Source organism: Atractosteus spatula, chromosome 3 (assembly GCF_055471065.1).
Source record: "Atractosteus spatula isolate fAtrSpa1 chromosome 3, fAtrSpa1.hap1, whole genome shotgun sequence".
In the NCBI taxonomy this organism is placed as follows: Eukaryota; Metazoa; Chordata; class Actinopteri; order Semionotiformes; family Lepisosteidae; genus Atractosteus; species Atractosteus spatula.
In genome coordinates this window covers 73,462,589-73,480,609 of record NC_142708.1, presented here as the reverse complement: position 1 = coordinate 73,480,609, position 18,021 = coordinate 73,462,589, and the positions used below count along the sequence as shown (strand labels likewise).

Genomic DNA, 18,021 nt, shown 5'->3' with positions numbered 1-18,021 from the left:
GCAACACAACCTGGGTAATTTCACGCATGTATATTAAACCGTGGAAAGCCACTGAATTTCAATGCCAAATAAAACCCAACTAACTCAAACTGTATTTCTTAAAGGAGCTGAACAGCTGTACCCAGAACCACACTGATGGGAAGCGAACACACACACACATTTGTTTTGAAACAAAAGCGGATCTCTCTGAGAAAGAGATGCATTTCACAATTAACCTGAAAGGCTCTGAAAACCATCGGTTTGCCACACTAGAATTCCTGTTATCCTCAACGCTACACAAAGAAAAAAAAAAGAAATAATAAAAACAAGGAAACGCGAAAGCTACTTATGCTTTTAATTAAAAAAACTTGGAAGGTGCAACGCATCACAAATTAAATTAATATTCCATTCTCCTTTGCTCACAGAATATCCATGTTTTTTGCTTTTGATACTATGTGCTGAAATTCTTGAAATGCCAAAGACACTCACTGGAAGGATCTAAGGATGTTACTTCCTTTCATGACTATAGAAAACTCAGTCCTGTGGCTGAAAGCAGAGTAGTGTCCACGGTACCCCTACAGCAGAAAACATAACTAAATATCAGCATAATGACTGAAAATGAGCAAGAAACACTTGAACATCTTTGTTGCGCAAAAAACACAAACAAGTGGAAAAACTATTAGCTGTAAAGGTGGTCAAACAGGTTTCCCGACATGGTGAATTAGCTCGGCTTGCTCTGGGATTCAAGCTTAGAAGTCGCACGGCCAGACGGAGAATTCCACTGGGCTGGGCCGAGTACAATGAGCCCGGGTCTTGTGCTGCGAGCAAAATTCAACTCTGTTCCGCAAGGCAGCGCCGTTGAGCCATGCTATATATGTCCTGAAGAGATCCAATCCGGCTTTAACAGAACGACAGACTTGACCTGCGAAGCAGCCGACTCGAGTTCAGTGTTCCCTGGTTGGTAGAGGAGTGTGTGTTTCCATCATTAACACAAACAGCCTCCTCTCAGCTTGCTGTTGGCTTGGGTTGATTGGAAAGACAGTTACTTCACTGTAGAGTTACTTACAGTGTGCACAATCCATTAGGCTCTGAGGGAGTCTGTGTGCTGGTGCTCAGTAGGAGTCTGCAGATTCTTTCTTGCCCAAAACAACACTCTCTCAGTTTAAGAGATATATCTGTATATCTTTCTGAAGAGTTCGGGTCCCCCTGTGCCATAGTGATTTAGTTCTTTGACGTCTCAGACCCCTTCTTCTCCATTTTCAAAAGCAAAAACTAGGAAGGAACTATCTGAATCTGCGGTTCTGATGATGAAGCGTACAAAAAACATGTTAAATGTGGTCCTTCCTTACAGGCTGTTCAGTGGCGAAAGGCCAAGAACTGTGACACCCCCCCCCCCCCCTAGGTCTGCCAGCTCTCAGGAGCACCAGTGAAGATCACATCCTGCAGAGGTGGATACTGAAGTCAGCATAGCGTGCTGTGGTGTGCTGGTGGTGAATGGGAAAGGTCAAACTCGGAGTGCCCTACGAGCCAAGCCTGGCAGCAGCCACAGTAGGAGAAGCCTTTTGAATGACTAATGAACAGAGGTTGGCCAGGAATTTCTGGATACTAACGTTATTTTCCCCAACAATCAAAAAAAGCATCAATTTCCTCCCCTTTCCCAATTGAAAGCTTTTCTTCTTCTCCGCGTTGCTTCTGGGAATTCCCAGTGTGGCTGGCTGGCTGGCTGGCCGGCTCTGACCGCCGGCTCACTTGTTCTGGCAGCTGATGGAGAGTCCCTTAAGCAGCACCCCGCGGCGGGGGGAAGGTGGCGGCTGCTCAGGGAGGGGGGCCCCAGGCGGGTCTGGCCGGCCCTCATGCTGGGGCTGCGGCGCCGGAGCCGCAGCACCGGCCGAGTTCTCGCTGGCAGGGGGCAAGCCCTGGTGCACCTCGAGGAGGGAGACCGTCCAGGAGGGGAGGGCGGACTCGGGCTCTGGGGTTTTGGAGGGGCTGGGCACCAGGCCCTGGGCCCGGGCCTGCTCCACGCCCCGCAGGATGTGCACCAGGGCGTCGTGGACCTGCTGGCTGGTGGAGGAGTCCCTCTCCCTCTCTCCCTCCTTGGCGGAGGGCCGGGTGGCGTTGGAGAGCTGCTGCAGGACCTCGATCTGGCGGTCCATCAGCCCCAGCATGCTGCAGTGAAAGGCCCTCTGCTCAGCCAGCTGCTCCCCCAGCCGGTGGTTGAGAATGGTGAGCTGCTGCAGAATCAGAGTGCTGATGTCCTCACAGGTCCCTGCAGGGATACCGACAGAGACAGGAGCAGGGAGCAGTGAAGCCCTCAGTCTTAGTGTTACTTTAGAAGAGCAGCCTAAGTACTCAGCTTTCAGTTTTGCTTAGGAAGTAATGCAGAATGCTGTGAAGCCTAGAGGAACGTGTGGTGAAACCTACTGTCTTTGTAGTACCCTTCTACTTATTTCATCATAAAGATCTTTCTGAAATACACTCTAGAGCATGAAAAACATATTAAAGGAACAGTTAGGGGAGATTTTCAGATCAACAAGGTAGGAGCAATCCAGTTCAAGTACCCATGATACAAAGCACACTGAATTTCCTGTGGCGTTTCATAGCAAATATGGAAGTCCCTCCTGCTGTGACTACTGAATCAGAAACAAACAGCTCCATTCATTAAACTGTCCAGCTTTACACGATACAGACACCTGGCATTTGTTCAAACTTTTGTATTTGTGACTTAGACTATCTACAAATTCAATCTCATTCTTCCACAAAAACACAGGCAGGAGCATATGGGCATCTTGGAAGTCTGTTTGCCTCAAGACTGCAAATTCCCCATCAGCACGTCCACATGGGAGCAATGCAGGTGACCCGACACTTACAATTGAACCTGTATTTTTTTAGATGCTTCTCCGAAATTCACCACACTGAATCACACAGCACACAAAATGTCCAAGGGCTGGCGGCGCATCTCCATGAAGCCGGCCTGGAACTCACCCGGAGAGGCTCTGGGACAGGCAGGGTCTCCGGTGGGATCTCGGCTATGCACAGAAGGCAGTGGGTGCGGTTCGGTTTTCACTGGATACAGGTACTCCCCCGACAGCCCCAAGGTCACCACCTCCTCTCCCGTGTCCCAGGGGGCAGGGGCAAAGTCCGCGGGCTCTCCCCGATGCTCCTTGCTATCCTCGCTGTCCCCCTCCATCCTGCTGGTAAAGTTTTCCCAGGCGACTGCAGAGCAGGGGTGAGGAACATCACCTGGGAGAACAGAGATAACCAAAGACACAGCTTCATCGGGAAACCCTGCCCTGAGCATGGCACGGGATTAGAGACTTCAAGAATACAGTTCTGCAACATTTAGAGGGATGCATGGATTTCAACTCTATCCTTTCAACTGTAGAATTAAAGATCAATGTGACCTGCTTTCCCAAAATAAGGTCTTTCTAGACTAATTCTCAAAAACTACAAAGGTTGCTTTCAAAGTTGGTCAATATATTAAAATCTTCATTTTGCAAGGCTTAGTTTTGGATGGGCAAAAGGAGAAGCAGGTGGATGAACGTTTTGCTGGAAAAAGTAAGCAGGTAATCAATGCTAAAGGAGTACTCAACAAAAAGTGCTTCTCAGATTCCAGTTGCATGGTAATGAGGTAGGTACTGTACGTTATTTAGGCCCACACACTTGGACGAAGTGCAGGGGTCAGAACAACACTGCCTGACTCCACAGCTTCTGAGTCGAGGTTCTGAGATATTGTTTTGAGTCTCTCTATTTCTGACTCATGAGTATCTTATGAGTAACTTTAGTACAGCGCAGTAAACCTGGGAGCAAAAGGGGAATCCCAGATGATGCAGCAGCAGCAAAGAACACAGAAGAGGGAAAGATCTTCCCAATCTTTAATACATCATTTAGAAGGAAAAGGAGAATTGAACATGGTAATATTGAATTGTGATGTTAAAAATTCTATTTTAAGGATGAAAGAGTAGTCCAGAATTGCAATATTTTAATTAGCCATTTATTTGATCTGCCAAAATCGCAACACCTTTTCCAGGTCTTAAATCATGGAGGGTTTACCCCAGCCTGCTTAAATCTGGAGGACCCCCGCTCTTAAAGACCACATGTGGACGCCCCTGGCACGGAATTATGGGACACTCTGTCCAGTCTGAACGAACTGCCCCTTTCTGAGTGGGGGAGCAGTTAGCTCACAGTGGAAGGCGGGGACCGGTGTTGCGAATTTTGGACGGCCAGAGGGGGGTGGGGTTGGTCAGAAGAGGAAGAGGCGGCAGTACTGTCGGTGTGATCCTCCAGCTCGGACGTAGACAGCACCACCAGATTTCCGTCCCCCACTCCGTCCAGCTGGCCGGGCCCCTTGGGCCTCCTGGCCAGCATGCGGTCCAGCTTCTTGAAGTAGCGGAAGGACTCGATGGCCGAGAGCCTGGCGGCGGCGCTGCGGTAGCCGGCCGTCTTGATCTTGCGGTACTTGTGCTTGAGGCTCTTCCAGCGGTTGCGGATCTGGTTGACGGTGAAGTGGATGTTGCGCTTGGCCAGGCTGTGGCGCAGGCGGCGGAAGTGCGAGTCGTTGCGCTGGCGCTTCTTGTCCAGCTCGCGCACGAGGTCCAGCTCCTCGATGAGGGCCAGCATGGTGAAGGTGTCCGTCTCGGTCCACCACTTGTTGGGCCTCCTCTCGCTCAGGTCCATGGTCTCCACTCTCCCGCCCGCCAGCCTGCCCACCCTCCTTCTCCTCCTCCTCCTCCTCCTCCGGTCGTTGCCTCCGCAAGCAAGCCCTCTGGGCAGCGGGGGCCGGGTGGGCTTCAACGCAAACAGAAACAGGCCTGGTGAGGTGCGCCTTGCTCTCTGCCTGCCATCTGCACTGAGCTCCAGGGTCAACTACCTGCACTCCACTACATCTGCAGAGCAGACCTCACACCTCTTCCCACCACGTTCACAACAGCAGAGAACACTGGGCTACTTTCACCTTCTCCTGATGTGATGCTGGCTGAAGTGATCGTGTGAACAGGCGGAGGACCAATCCTGCCCTTTTTTTTAATTAACCTGCAACTGCAGTGCAATGCGTTTAACGCCTGCTGCTTTTATTTTCACAAGGCAGACAAACAGACAAGGCCGAGTGGTAGCGCTTCCCCAAAAGCGCAGGGGAACTACTGCGGGGCAAGTGGATTTCCCCAAGTCTCTTCCAAACGAAAGGCTAAGCCCACTGTCCTGCGAGTAACGAACAAGAGGCTTCTGACGCTTCTGTGCAATTTGAGAGGTAAGACAGAAGGCAGGCAGAGTTACAGGACGTGAAGGCGCTTTCATTATTTATAGCGTTATCGGCACAAGGCGTCCGAACTCTAGGGGTTTCGTCAGATCATTTAACAGCACAGTTTGTCTGAGTTACTGCATGCGTTGCCGACATCAAAAGAGACATCTCACACGCCACAGTTTTTACACACAATAAGCCTTCTCAAAACAGAAATAAGCAGCAAAACAGCTCTAGAACCTAAAGCCGTTTCTAGTGTAGAGAACAACAAGATTCGGTAAAGGAGACTGTGCAGGAGTAAAGTCACACAGAGTTGCAGGCTGAGTCCTTGTGCACACATCAGCAATACTACATAGATACCACACAGCAGAGCAGGCTATGTTAATTGCAGCACTGCTGAATTACGTGTATGCAGTGAACAAAGAATAATTATGAGCTTGAAGCAACATTTCTACAGTTTATCCAGATACATATCTAGTCAGCTCAATTAAAGGTAATGCTTATGACCTGTACGTTGATTCAGAAATGTCCATACTTACCCTATCGTTATGTTTAAGGATTTAGAATTAATATCAAATTTTAGAAATACGCTCACCTGCATAGTGTACAGGCAGGCACGACCGTGCAATTACAAAAACACTCTGTTCCTTATGCTGCCTAATTTAGTGCTTGGTTACCCTTCCGGAAAGTTAGACCTCAATCATTCAGATGGCAATACACTAATAATGTCAGGCCAATTAAATATTTCCCATATTCCAGTTATGGCGATAAAATCACGCATAGAAAAAAACTGACCCCGCACACAACCTTCCTAAGATTATCTCTTCGCTAGATGTGGGCATTCTTCATCATAAAACACATTACAGTTTTGGTTTCCATACAAATACAAACTCTCGATACATGATCATTTTTTCCTAATGTTATATTTAACTGAACTGTCAAGACGTAAAACGCTCCAGTGACCGTATTAGATAAATATAGAATAGGTGTTTATAACGTAGCCATGGAAAAAAAAATACATGCACAAAACACAGCATTAAAGGGCCTCCTCTCTCCGTTTTGCTTTTTAGTGGTTAAGAAAGTGAAAACGCTTACAGTTATAAATAATACTTCATCCCTTCACTGGAACTTACGCAGCGTCTAGGTTTCGTCTGCGTCAAGGTAGCTTCATGTTCACGCTCTGATCATATGACAGGAGTTTGTTTACACCTCCCTCACGTGCTCCCCCCTACGCCCTTTGATTGGCCACTGAGGCGCCGCTGTGACCATGTGACGTCACGTGGGTGGCTCCCATTTCATGTGATTCCGCTCAGCTGTAGATCTGAAGCAAAAGGTATAGTACCTACAGATACATTTTTTTATATTTTAAGCTTGCTTTAGTTATGTATTCGATATTTTGTAAGCTTGGATTCTCTCAGCCTTCTTAAATAGCCCCTACCGCTAGATCTGAAATAAAGCATTTTTAAAGTTAGCGGTTGGTGACTATACAGCAGGCTTGCAGCTGAAATCAAACTTTTAAAAGGTGCTTCGCATTTGCACTAAGCGCACATACTGGAAACACAAACGTAGCGTTTGCAAATGCGAATCTCCAGAAGAATTGCATCTTTGAAAGTCTCTTTTAATTGGCGCCCACAGCTAGCATGTAGCTGTTTTAGGATATTGATTGAAGGCATTCTGTTTATTTCCAGAGGAAGGGCCGGTGCATAAAACGTAAACCGACATTGTCTTTTTGTATTATGCATCAGACAACAGAGCTCGGATTCCGCTACCTCCTCTTGCTTGTCACTAGTGTTTCTATGCAAATACATTATTTTGGTGAGGGAACACGGCCATCACCACTGGCTGCTAGTTAAAACAGACAGAATGATACAGTAACGGGCCACTCGGCTGGAACACCGCGCGCTGTGGCATTGCAGCTTCTTTCTGCTCTGGTGACAGTTCTGTGTGAACCTCTCGACGCTGTTTATATCCTGTATGTTTGCATACTACCAGGTGCCGGCAGAGGTAATGGCCAGTAACAAATACCAGACTGTCGTGCAGGGCGAGGCGTCTGAGACGGACTCGGACGAAGAGGCTTACATTACCTCCCTGTCTTCCTCCTACCCCGTCGCGGCCGGGGTTAAAGTGCTCGGCGAGGCTTCGGAAACGGACAGCGAGGACGAGGCCGGGGGCGCGACGAGACCCATCGAGGAGCGGGCGGCCACCGAGGACGTGCAGAAGGACCTGCCCCCGCTGATAGTGATCAGAGACCCCCCCGACAGTCCGGTTTCGGTCGCGGAGGAGAAACCGGTGCTCAGGCTGCGGCAGGGCGGGCGCTACAGCACGTTACTGCAGCAGAAACTGCAGGAGAGCAACGCCCGCCTGTGCGGCGACGTGACCCAGACGGTGAGGCAGGTGTACCAGAACGCCACCAAGGAGATTCGTCTGGCCACCGCTCACCTGAACAATTCCCAGAGCGGCATTATCGGCGCCTCGCACAGCATCCGCCTGCTCCTGGAGGACCTGAAGTCCGTGTCCGAAAAGATCGACATCATCACGAGCTGTAACCTGCTACCCGACATCAGAATAAGCACTCCCCAGATCGGACTTAAGGAGTGCTGACTTCAGTGCCATTAACGCTGCAGCGAGCCACACGCACACGCCGCACACCGGTCCCCGGCTCCCTCTTCCCGTGACGGTATTGCAGAACGGACAGCATTGTCGTGCTTTGCAGGATCATGCTGTGAATAGAACTTGAAATGAGAAAGTGACTAAAAGATATTGCACAGTCATCTAGAGTTTGTATTAGTAAAAGCACTTCAGCTCTGCGGGCTTAGTTGTACTTTCCTCTGCACAATTTACAATGATCTAAATTCCAGTATAAATTATCCAGGATAGTGGGAGAAAGGCTACCTTGTTCCAGACGTGTCTTTGTATGACCCAGTCTGCAGTCACTTTGGTATGTCTGTGCTGGAAGCCCTGTGTCAATGCCTCAGAAAACCACAAAGAGTTAAGATAGTGTTTTTCTCTTTGTCACACAACTACTTAAATCCCACCCTTATGCAGGGAGAAAGAGGGATAAGTCATATTAGATCACACCTTCCTCTGCTTTGGATTGTGATGTTACTGTGATTTGGGCTGTCAACCAGTTAGCTCAACAGTAGTGACAGAGTAAAATGACACACGAACACACCTTTCCAATGATTTCCATGGCAAAGTGTGCAAGGACATCACCTTCACACTGTTCTTCCCAAGGATCACAGGGAGCCCTGCTTATAATATAATAATAGTAAAAAACTTTTATATAGCGCCTTTTAAAGTAGCATCTCGAAGTGCTTTACAGTAAGAAAAACAATGATAGGAGATAACAGTTATTAGAAACAAGGGTCTTGAGAACAGTAGAAGACGCAAAGAGGCAGTTAAGTGAAAGACCAGGAGGGTGGTATAAGGAGGTGTGTTTTTTGTGAAGGTGGTGGCAGTCTTTTCCAAGAGGAGCTAAACAGAATGACAGTTAAGCTGAGGCCTAAGAGCTTTATGTTATACGATGAATATTTTCCTATAAAAAAGCCATGTTCCTACCTGGTCAGAAAAGATGGGTGTGCTCTGATCGTGTTCTGACGGGGCCGACGCTGCTCTGACTGCCAGGTGGTGTAGGAAGCTGTGAGGTCTGCAGTGGATTTCGGTTGCTGTTGTTTTCATGATTGCAAACTGTGCTTCTGCTGTCGAGATGTTTTTGTGAGTAAATGAGTATTTGGCAATAAAAGACTCACTACTGGTTAGAACTTGAAATAAATACCCCCACTCCCGTTCTAAAGAGTGCATTTGGGGAATTCTTTTCACTCCTGTCCCCAGCACACTACCAGCCAGATGGACCCAGTGTGAAGACGACAGGTTTTCCACACATCATGCAACTGGCTGACGGGACAAACCAGTCAGGTCGGCCATATGTGCTGTGCTGTATGTGCCCACAGCAGTCGCCAGCAGCCAGAGGAACACATTCGTGATGACAGGCGTAGCCTTTCCCCAGAATAGCTGGATAAAAGGAGATTGGAAGACTAAAGCCCATTCTGAATGGAGTCAGAGGAAGGGAAGGCTTATTCATAATTGATTTTCTCAAATGTTTTCACCAGCACTCTGGGACATGCCAACAAAATGACCTCAGTTAGTCAGCCTTCAAGCTTCACCTCCTTCTGTTTGCAGTAAACAGGTTTTATTCAAGTCCAGCTTCCTGAGGCTTCGTCGTGCGGAGAAGAGCACAGGACGGGGGGAGGGGCTTTCCTCGGCAGTGGCAGCGTACAGTTCCGAGGAACAGGATGTGTTTGTGCTGGGGATCATTGGAAATACAGCGTCCATCCAGCCATTTTCTAACGGCTTCATCCAGTTCAGGGTCAGGGGGGAGCTGGAGCCTGTCCCAGCAAGCAGAAATGAAATCATTTCATCTTTAAAAATTTTAGTTTGGTCTTGTTTTGTATGCATGTTTTAAGAAATACTCATCTTTATTTTTCTCTTCAGTTCTATTGTCTCCCAGAGCATGAAATCAGTTTCAGTCTGTGAATATTTTTCAGAGTGCACCAAAGTTTTTTTTTTCCAAAACAGTACCCCGAATTGTACCCAAAGTACCCCAAACCCCCAGATTGACTAAATCAGGCAGTGTAACATTTTTGAGAGTACCTAATACTGTCTGAACTCATAGATGACATTGAATTGCTAAGTAATCCTTGAGAGTGTAATGCGCACAGGTGAAGCTTGTGAACAGACTGCTTTGTTACCGTGCTCAGATGAGGCTTCGAAATCTGGCAGTGATTGAGTTGCCATCTGTTCCTGCAAGCTGCTGCCACTTTTGCAGTGGGCATGACTCATGTTTCCAGAGGACTGTAAACTGTAAAGGTATAGCAGACCAGGCCTTTTCCTCAGTGTGCTGTGAGATGGGAAAGAAGACCTCCGGTGCATTGCTGAAGGCAACAGCAGACCTGGCTAATACAGACTGTGTTACTGCAGACACCGCTGGAGCTCCGCCACCGCTGGGCACATGTGAGACATTCCAGAACTGTATTGGATGCAGCTCGCTATCAATCAGATCACATGCAGGATTTTGGCAGCTACTGTGGGCAGAGAGGTACAGTACCATCCTCCTGTGGCAGAGAGGTACCATATCTCTGCAGACACCTGCAAACACTTATTGGAATCGACACCTTGACATACAAATGTAATTGCCACTGAAGGTAGACTCATCTGCAATTACTAGTAAATTTGTTTATTAGTAATTTTTAGGAGTATGTATATATAAGTACTGCCACATAAGACTGAAGCCCAGGTGCAAAACCGAGAAACTACAGAAATGATTAATGGAGAGGCATATGGTCAGAATAACAAGGGAGCATGAAAAAATGTAAACTGGAGCTTGTGAGTATACTGGAAGACTGAAAACAACAATTTTTTATTAAAAAAAGCTTAGTTAAGTTCAGGTTCAAAATTTTATGGAGTGAAATGTTGCATTCAATATAAGCATATTGCAGCTCAACAATTTGCCCAGGACAACACCAAGTAATACAGCCTGTAAATGCTTTGCACCGTCGCAATGTTTCATGTGATTTTGACAGAAAAACAATTTTCAAGAGACCCAACTGAGTGTGATGTGGACTGCAGTTTGTGTGAGCACACAAGCACTGAGCTTTTTTTCTCTCTTTAAATAAAAAAAAATGGCAGTTCAAACCATTAATCAAATTTCATCTGTGGTGAGACACAGCGATCGATAATTTTATGGCTGATTCTCATGAAATCAATCAAATGGATGAGTGCCAATCTCCAAGACACTGGCAGGCGAGGTCAGGGGGAAGGACCGAAACTATACAGTTTAAACTCCTGCGTATTAAATTGGGAGGCCTCAGATTGACCATTTGTATGTCAACCCTGTCCCCCCTCAAAAAAAACCACATTTCAATTTTGGGCGTGCTTGGATTTAAAATATAAATCTAAGAGACAATGCTTGTATTTATTAAATTGTGTTTGTCCGTATTTACCACCTGTGTATAACATCTGTTGCTTTGCACAATTTCAATCTCATTTGCTTGCACATTCATTATTTCATTTTGGTGTCGTTTACCTCTTATACTGCAATATCTCTCCTATAACAATGTCACCTCACACTCAGTCCTGGGCTTTTACTGCTGAGACCTGCTGGTACACGGAGCGGTTTATTAACAGATGCTGCCGGTGGACGAATGCAGTTTCAGTGTGCTTGCGCTGTATTTCCCAAGCAGATTCTCCTTGGAACGAACCAGGAATTTAGGTTGATGGCCCAGCGGTGTGACACTGTCGGTAGCTGCGGAAACAGGCGGTGGTTTTACACCCAAGAAGTGAATACTGAAAACAGTCCAGTCTCCCAGAGACATATGCAACACTTCCTTGATCTCGCTATTGTTGCTGTAGATCAGCGCCTCGCCGTCCAACTTATTCTGCTTGATGGTCTCAGCATAGGAAGCAGGGAGGTTTAGTTTAATTATCTGGAAAAAAAAAGCAGAAATACATTCATCATGACCCTAATATGCAGTTTCTGCCACCTTCGAATGGAGTATCAGTGCATGGATCTGAAAAATTCAAACTGTGTAGTTAGATTAAATTAATCCATTCGGTCTACCCTTCCTAAATGCTTTTTTGTTATTAACTGTTTAAATACATAATTAACAGCAGCAAAAAATACCAGGTAAATAACTATTTGATTTCACGTCATCTGTAAATTTAAGTTACACGGACAGCTGATAAATAAGGAATGACCCTTTATGTCACATACTCACATTGGGCCCCAAATGTAAAAGCAAAACCTCACTTATGATTGACTCAAGCCTGCATCAGGCCACAATACAATGTTGTATTCGCCTTATCTTTGTACAAAGTGTCATGATTATATTCTGACACAGGTCTGCATTTGGTTTAAATGATATGTGCAGTATGTACAGTCAGACTCCTGTTTGAAATTACTGTACCAGGCACCTTCCACCATCCAACCTGCATAGCCCGGACTAGGGTGGTACACACTCCGTCAAAAGGCCAGACTCCTGCCACAGGGGTCTCAGATGTTCTTGAAAATCACACAGGGTGATGTCACTGTTACAGAATCTTCATGTCTTATTGGACCTGTTACACATGTAGGGTTGTCATCTACAGCAATAAATTCTGCATTTAATCACCCCTTTACACAGGCTAAATGTGAAATGCCTTATTCATAGTTTCTGTGCATGAATATCGGAATCCCAACCTTAATCATTCGGATCAACTAATAAGACTCGAAGGAGTTTTAGAATGAACACTGTTATCAGAACTAAGGATTCACAAATTACTGTTTGGATAAAAAGCGAATGGTGTTATACGTCCATAGTTTGTCCCCTCTATGTTGGCTGTGTCTGTGAGACGTTTTGCTATTTACCTCTTTGCACACGTCGTCCACGTCCATCTTCAGCACCGATCGCAGCGGCAGAGGGGCATGGCCCGTCTTCTTCATGGTATCCTTCAGGCTGGCGCTCCCTCGATAGATGGCCAGCTCCTTCCTGATGGAATGGTCGAGGTTGACGGTGAAACGCCTAAACTTGTTAGCGACCCTGACGGTGAGGGGGAAGTCGACCTTGAGAAACCTCTCAAACAGCTCGGGGTCTCCGTCCTGCTCCAGGAGGCTGGCAATCTCCTTTCGGATCATGTGAAGCTCGATCCGTGACTCGCTGAAGACCTCCCACAGCGTCTTACCGTCGTCGATGCCCCCGCCCTGGTCGATCTCTGCTCTCTGCTCGTCATCCTCCACGCACTGCAAGATCCAGCTCAGGCGACACGGCCACTGGTTAGCCAGGACCACCCAGGCTGCAATGGTGTCTGGAGAAGACAGCTCGGATTCTACTGCCACCATAATGGTGGCTGACACCCTAATTGAGTTGATTATTCTCCTCATGCTTATGCTGTTATCCCCAATGCATTCACAAAGGCTTCTCTTATTGCAGATGGCATTCATAGCTTTCTCAAAGACACTTTCCACCATCTCCAACCTGTCAGCATCCATTTGGTAGTTGTCACGTTGCGAAACGCTACTGTTCAAAAGATTCTGGAGTTCATTTTGCGAGCCACTTTCTACAGACGAGTCATCCTTGGGCCATGAAGTTTCTGCTATACTAATTTCCATTCTTTCATTCTCGTCCGGAATGCAATCTTCCGGGTTGTCCGACTGGCCCCTGACGAGATTTTTAAAAACTTTCAGTTTGGAAGTGTCGCACAGTTCAGGCACGGTGAAGGGCAAAGTCACAATTCGATTTAGGAACGCGTAGCCATTCTCCTCTGAACTGTGATAGCAGCCGGCACTTTCCACACACTTCACAATGATCCGAGGATTGACAGCCAGCAGGGAAACGAATGGGCTTTCCTCATCGGAAAGCAAGATGTTTAGGGCGTCTAAGACCCCCACGATTTTCTCCGGAGTGCACCGCTCCAGGTTGGTGATCTGCAGGACCACGCGGATCTTCCTCCTCTCATAGACTTCCATGAAACGGATGAAGCAGGAGAGGACCTCCATCTCCTTCTTCACTTTGTTCATGAAGCCCAGCTGGCTGCTCATTTTGGAGCTGTCCATCGCCTTCTTGATGTTGATGTCCTGGTTAAACATGAGGTTCTTCCCCAGCAGAATGGTGAAGCGGATGGCGCCCGCGGCTGGGAGCCCCAGTGTGGCGATGGCGAGGGACTCTACCGCGGCTATACCGTCTCCCCCTGGTTTCCCAGCTGGCAACCCGACCACTAACATGAGACAAAGAAACGCGATGACCCCAGAGAGCACAGCAAGGCAAACCAACCAGAGAGGAACGCAGCAGACCCTTTTAGCTCTCCACTCTCCCACACTCTCCTGAATGACCTTCCTTCTTACATTTTCTGTGTGTTGAGCTACACGATACACGCTGAGGAACAGCCTCCCAAAGCTCTCCTGGAATGCTTCACAGAGTCTGATTGCCAGCCCTGCCCACAGCAGGTCACTCCCTGCAAAGTGCCAGGCGCTGAACTCCACAAAGATATAACGGACATTCTTCCTCTGCTGGTGCGCCGTCGTCCACACAGGCCAATAGAAAATCATCTTCGCCAAAACGTTCAGCAGACTTTGGATGGAGGGCTGATGCGATCTCGGTGGGGGTTGTCCCCTATAGTCCTGCTCTCTCTCCTTGGCTTCTTTGTTCATGTGAGCTACGCGGAAGATAAAAGCCATATCATTATTTGAGGTGCATTAGCAGACATCAAGCAAAGGCTTTGTTCTATCTCATTGGACACCAGTCCCATTTATGACTTGCCATGCCAACTCCAGAACAGCAGCAATTCAGTTTATTGGCAGCATGAATCTGCACAGCTCTGACAATGCAGCAGGCAACAGTAACTAGAGCTCTTCCACTGCCTAAGATTGATTAATTATAACTTGAGGTCTTCAGGGATACAGTACTTTCCAGTATCAGAGAAATATTTTTTTAAGCAGAAGACAAAAGCAGAGTTTCTATTAAGAAAGCAGGTGATGCACAAGCATGCAGAAGGACATGAGGTGGAAGTTTTGACGACTTATTGTCTGCCACTCATTTTGAGATTTTAAAGAAAATTCATTTACAATTTTACAAGGAACTTGACAATGCAAACAAGGATGATCCAGGTTAACATGTTTTGGCTTGTAGTGACTGTAACAGGTCTGGGTCTTTGTGCTTAAAAATGTAAAACAGTAACCAAATCATTCCTGTTAGGTTTTTAGCTCTAAATCGAAATAATTTAATTAGACCTTTTTAATTGAACATAGCTGAGCATTAGAGCATTAGCAATTAAATTATAAAAGTAACCGAGAGCTGAGTCAGAAAGTGCCAGTTAGGAGTCTGGAGTGGTCCCGCACATCCTTAACTGAGAAGCCTGATGGAACAGGAAGGGCCTGGTTAACGAGGGGACGCACTTTCAATACTTCTCCTGAGCAGGCGGAGGCGGGTTCGACAGGACGAGTACAGGCCTATAGTTGCAGGGGGTGCCACCTTTGTCAGGGCCTGGGAGAGACTGTAGGCATAGACGGCGTCTGAAAGCTGACCTGCGGGTACAAGACAGCAATGAGAACACAGCCTCCTGAAACTGTATGGAGAATATAACCATCTGCTGCACTGCGCCGACGATGAGTGCAACATTTAAAACAGGGGGTCAAATCCAGATCGTGCAGTGCCAGAATGGGCGCTTTTTAAAGATTAATTTGATCCATCACCAGCTACAGACAAAGATTATGGCCAGTTACACACAGAATAACTCCACTTTAAATCTTAGATTCTTTTTGTTCACAAATGTATTAGGGGAATAACCGCCTTACGCACACAAACTAAATACAAAAAACGTGCATTCCATGTCTATAATAATCACAGAGAAGAGCACCTTCTTAATACCTGGGATTGTCCCACAGATTGTTAACCAGAAAACTACTACTGGTTGTTGAAAACTAGTTATTTAAAAAAAAACACACACACAACATAACATCACAGCGATCCAATCGGGGACAGGTGTGCCAGTATTCAAACACTGCAGGTAGATGCAGTTACTACAACACTTCAGCCTCTTCAGAGGTATCAAGAAATGTTTCAGAAAAAGGAAAGTGAAAGAAGCACAATTTTCTGACTTGCAAGAGACTTGTAAGAAAGGTAGGCAAAATTTCATTTCCAGGCTTGTAGCTAGGAAAACTAATTAACACAATAGCTAATACACTCTTTTTATGACCTAAGTACAGTAGCAATAGGTATTCACCATCTGTGCCTAGTGTGTGCTCGCAAAGTGTTACAAGATGGAATAATGCAAGATGATACCTTTAGTATTCATTCTCAGGGCAGTCGTGCGACTGGTTTACAGTGTCCCAGTTTCTCCGTCGAAGTCCTGCGAAGCACGTACACTTCACACCCCTGTTACAGCTAGAAGTACTGACACTTACAAGAATGCACATAGAAAAATTATCACATTATATTGAATGAAACAAAGGAATATATGCCACACCCTGCAAGACAACCTATGGTAAAGGTAAAAATGTACTAACGTACTTTTATGCACCATCTAAAGTTTCATTCCATATCGAAAGGTAAAGAAAATAAAAGAAACACTACAAATCGGCTGTATAGCCTCTTCAGGTATGAGTCTTACTTACACCTGAAGAAGACTCCATAGCTGAAACACTGTGTCTCTTTTCTTTTCCTTTCCGGAGAGAATAAATGTTTATCTGTAGCCTACGCATGCTGACGCAGCTCCCTACTCAAACAAATTCATTTTTATATCCGGGATCAATTTTGAATTGATTCTCTCCTCAAGATCTGCTGGGATTCAGCAACATGAGGCGAAAGAAAGGAATGAAGTCTAGGCAGATCATTTTGTTTTCTGGAAGAAAAACATGTAGACGATGATGGAATTCCCTTCTAAAGTGCTCCCTTCCTAAAGACTATGACATGCACCCAAAAATCTCTTACGTTTTTCGGGCTGCTCTGAGTTCAGAATTACCTGAAGTACCGCAGGAAACAGGAGCCACGTTTCAGTGGAGGAAAACCAAGGCCCGAGTGATCTGAAACAACCCTGAGCTCAACAGGCTTTATTCACAGAACTTTGGACAAGCAGGTGTGGCGCTGCAATAAAGAGACCAAACAGTCATAAACTTTCTGTATCCCACCAATAATGGCAAACCGGGAAATGACTACTGAATAATCTAATATACTTCTTTTATGACCCTTTTATGATAGATGCACCCACATTTAAGTGCTGCCACCGCATTTGAACAACATTGGGAATATTCTAGTTGAATCAGAAATAATACAACATGCAAGATGGCGATGGGTGAATTAAAAAGCTGGCACAGTCTGGGGCATCCTTGTCCTGGGATAAAGGAAACAAGCTTTTAGGCTGGATTATATCCATTTACTAAGAGTGCAGCCTCTCACAAGAGCTTACAAATGTACAGAAACCCCAGTTCCAGTGCATGGAGGGTTGCCACCTGGTCAGTGTCCAAATGACATGGCTTTTTGTACAGTATGGTGAACTTGCCAGCTGCGCTAGACCATTTACTAGCGCTTTCTAATTGTATCTCTCAGCTACAGATCCTGCTTAAGTATGACCACTTACCCAATCCGAGTGACAGCGGATCCAAATATGGAATACATTGTCCATCCATCCGTTTTCCCAGCCTCGTCATCGGGGTCGCGGGGCAGCCGTAGCCTATCTCGTCAAGCAGTGGGCACAAAGTGAAGTTCACCCTGGACAGGTCGCCAGTCCATTGCAGGGCACACACTGACACACACACACTCATACATGGGACAATTTTCCCATTTAACCTTCTAGCATGTCTTTGGAGTGCGGGAGGAAATCCGGGCACAGTGTCATGTGAGGCTGCACTGTTCGCTGCCCCACTGTGCTTCCCAGTATACATTGTCACTGATGCATATTGTAACGCATACGGCCTCCATTGCTTGTGAGAGCCGGCTTACCAGAGTGGTGACGTCACAGCCCTTCCCTGTGGATAGTAGGGACTGCAGCCGCCAGGCTGAAGGGAGATTTCCCTTTGGCTCAAGAGGCTGGGTCCCTGCTGAGTGATGCTAGAGGCCCAGGTTTGAGTCCCTGATGGTGGGGGGCTGACCTGATGTGGTAGTGGTGAGGGCGCCCATGTGAACCCCGAAGTGTTACAATATTATAACTGGGATCACACAGAGGGGTTAAGGAGCATGGGTTAGTGGTAATATATTTTTATTTGGGGGCTAAGGGGTGGTGGGACATTGTGCAGTGGGTGGCTGACTTGACCATTCAGATGGAGTCAACATATCCAGCTTACA

General features: G+C 46.7%; 3 protein-coding genes across 4 annotated transcripts; 1 reads left to right on the top strand and 2 right to left on the bottom strand.

Moving 5' to 3' along the window:
• Nucleotides 1-320: 320 nt before the first annotated feature.
• On the bottom strand, nt 321-6,421 carry LOC148838716 (uncharacterized). Its single transcript, XM_088910067.1, has 4 exons — nt 6,308-6,421; nt 4,245-4,764; nt 2,962-3,219; nt 321-2,245 (listed from the first exon to the last, which is right to left on the bottom strand). The coding sequence occupies exons 2-4, from the start codon at nt 4,651-4,653 to the stop codon at nt 1,725-1,727; spliced, it is 1,188 nt and encodes a 395-aa protein (XP_088766193.1). The 5' UTR covers nt 4,654-4,764; nt 6,308-6,421; the 3' UTR covers nt 321-1,724.
• Nucleotides 6,422-7,202: 781 nt separating this feature from the next.
• Nucleotides 7,203-16,721, bottom strand: nkpd1 (NTPase, KAP family P-loop domain containing 1). Of its 2 annotated transcripts, XM_088910065.1 has the most exons (5): nt 16,703-16,721; nt 16,024-16,125; nt 15,138-15,266; nt 12,615-14,398; nt 7,203-11,694 (listed from the first exon to the last, which is right to left on the bottom strand). In XM_088910065.1, the coding sequence occupies exons 2-5, from the start codon at nt 16,034-16,036 to the stop codon at nt 11,389-11,391; spliced, it is 2,232 nt and encodes a 743-aa protein (XP_088766191.1). In that variant the 5' UTR covers nt 16,037-16,125; nt 16,703-16,721; the 3' UTR covers nt 7,203-11,388. The 2 variants fall into 2 exon arrangements, with proteins under 2 accessions (XP_088766191.1, XP_088766192.1); XM_088910066.1 differs by lacking the exon at nt 15,138-15,266.
• bloc1s3 (biogenesis of lysosomal organelles complex 1 subunit 3) lies at nt 7,220-8,970 on the top strand. The gene has a single exon (XM_088910069.1). The coding sequence runs from the start codon at nt 7,220-7,222 to the stop codon at nt 7,811-7,813; it is 594 nt and encodes a 197-aa protein (XP_088766195.1). The 3' UTR covers nt 7,814-8,970.
• Nucleotides 16,722-18,021: the final 1,300 nt, after the last annotated feature.

Bases quoted from the DNA above. Each gene is read 5' to 3' on its own strand.
- nkpd1 (XM_088910065.1), bottom strand. The intron at 14,399-15,137 runs GTGCGTCCCCTC...TCTTCCGCGTAG, and splicing joins GCTCAGGAGAAGTATTGAAA to CTCACATGAACAAAGAAGCC. The intron at 11,695-12,614 runs GTAAATAGCAAA...TTTTTTTTCCAG, and splicing joins TGGACGACGTGTGCAAAGAG to ATAATTAAACTAAACCTCCC.
- LOC148838716 (XM_088910067.1), bottom strand. From the start codon at position 4,653: ATGGACCTGAGCGAGAGGAGGCCCAACAAGTGGTGGACCGAGACGGAC. The intron at 3,220-4,244 runs GTACTGCCGCCT...CTGTTCTCCCAG, and splicing joins GCTGGAGGATCACACCGACA to GTGATGTTCCTCACCCCTGC. The intron at 2,246-2,961 runs GTGAGTTCCAGG...GTATCCCTGCAG, and splicing joins CTGTCCCAGAGCCTCTCCGG to GGACCTGTGAGGACATCAGC.
- bloc1s3 (XM_088910069.1), top strand. From the start codon at position 7,220: ATGGCCAGTAACAAATACCAGACTGTCGTGCAGGGCGAGGCGTCTGAG.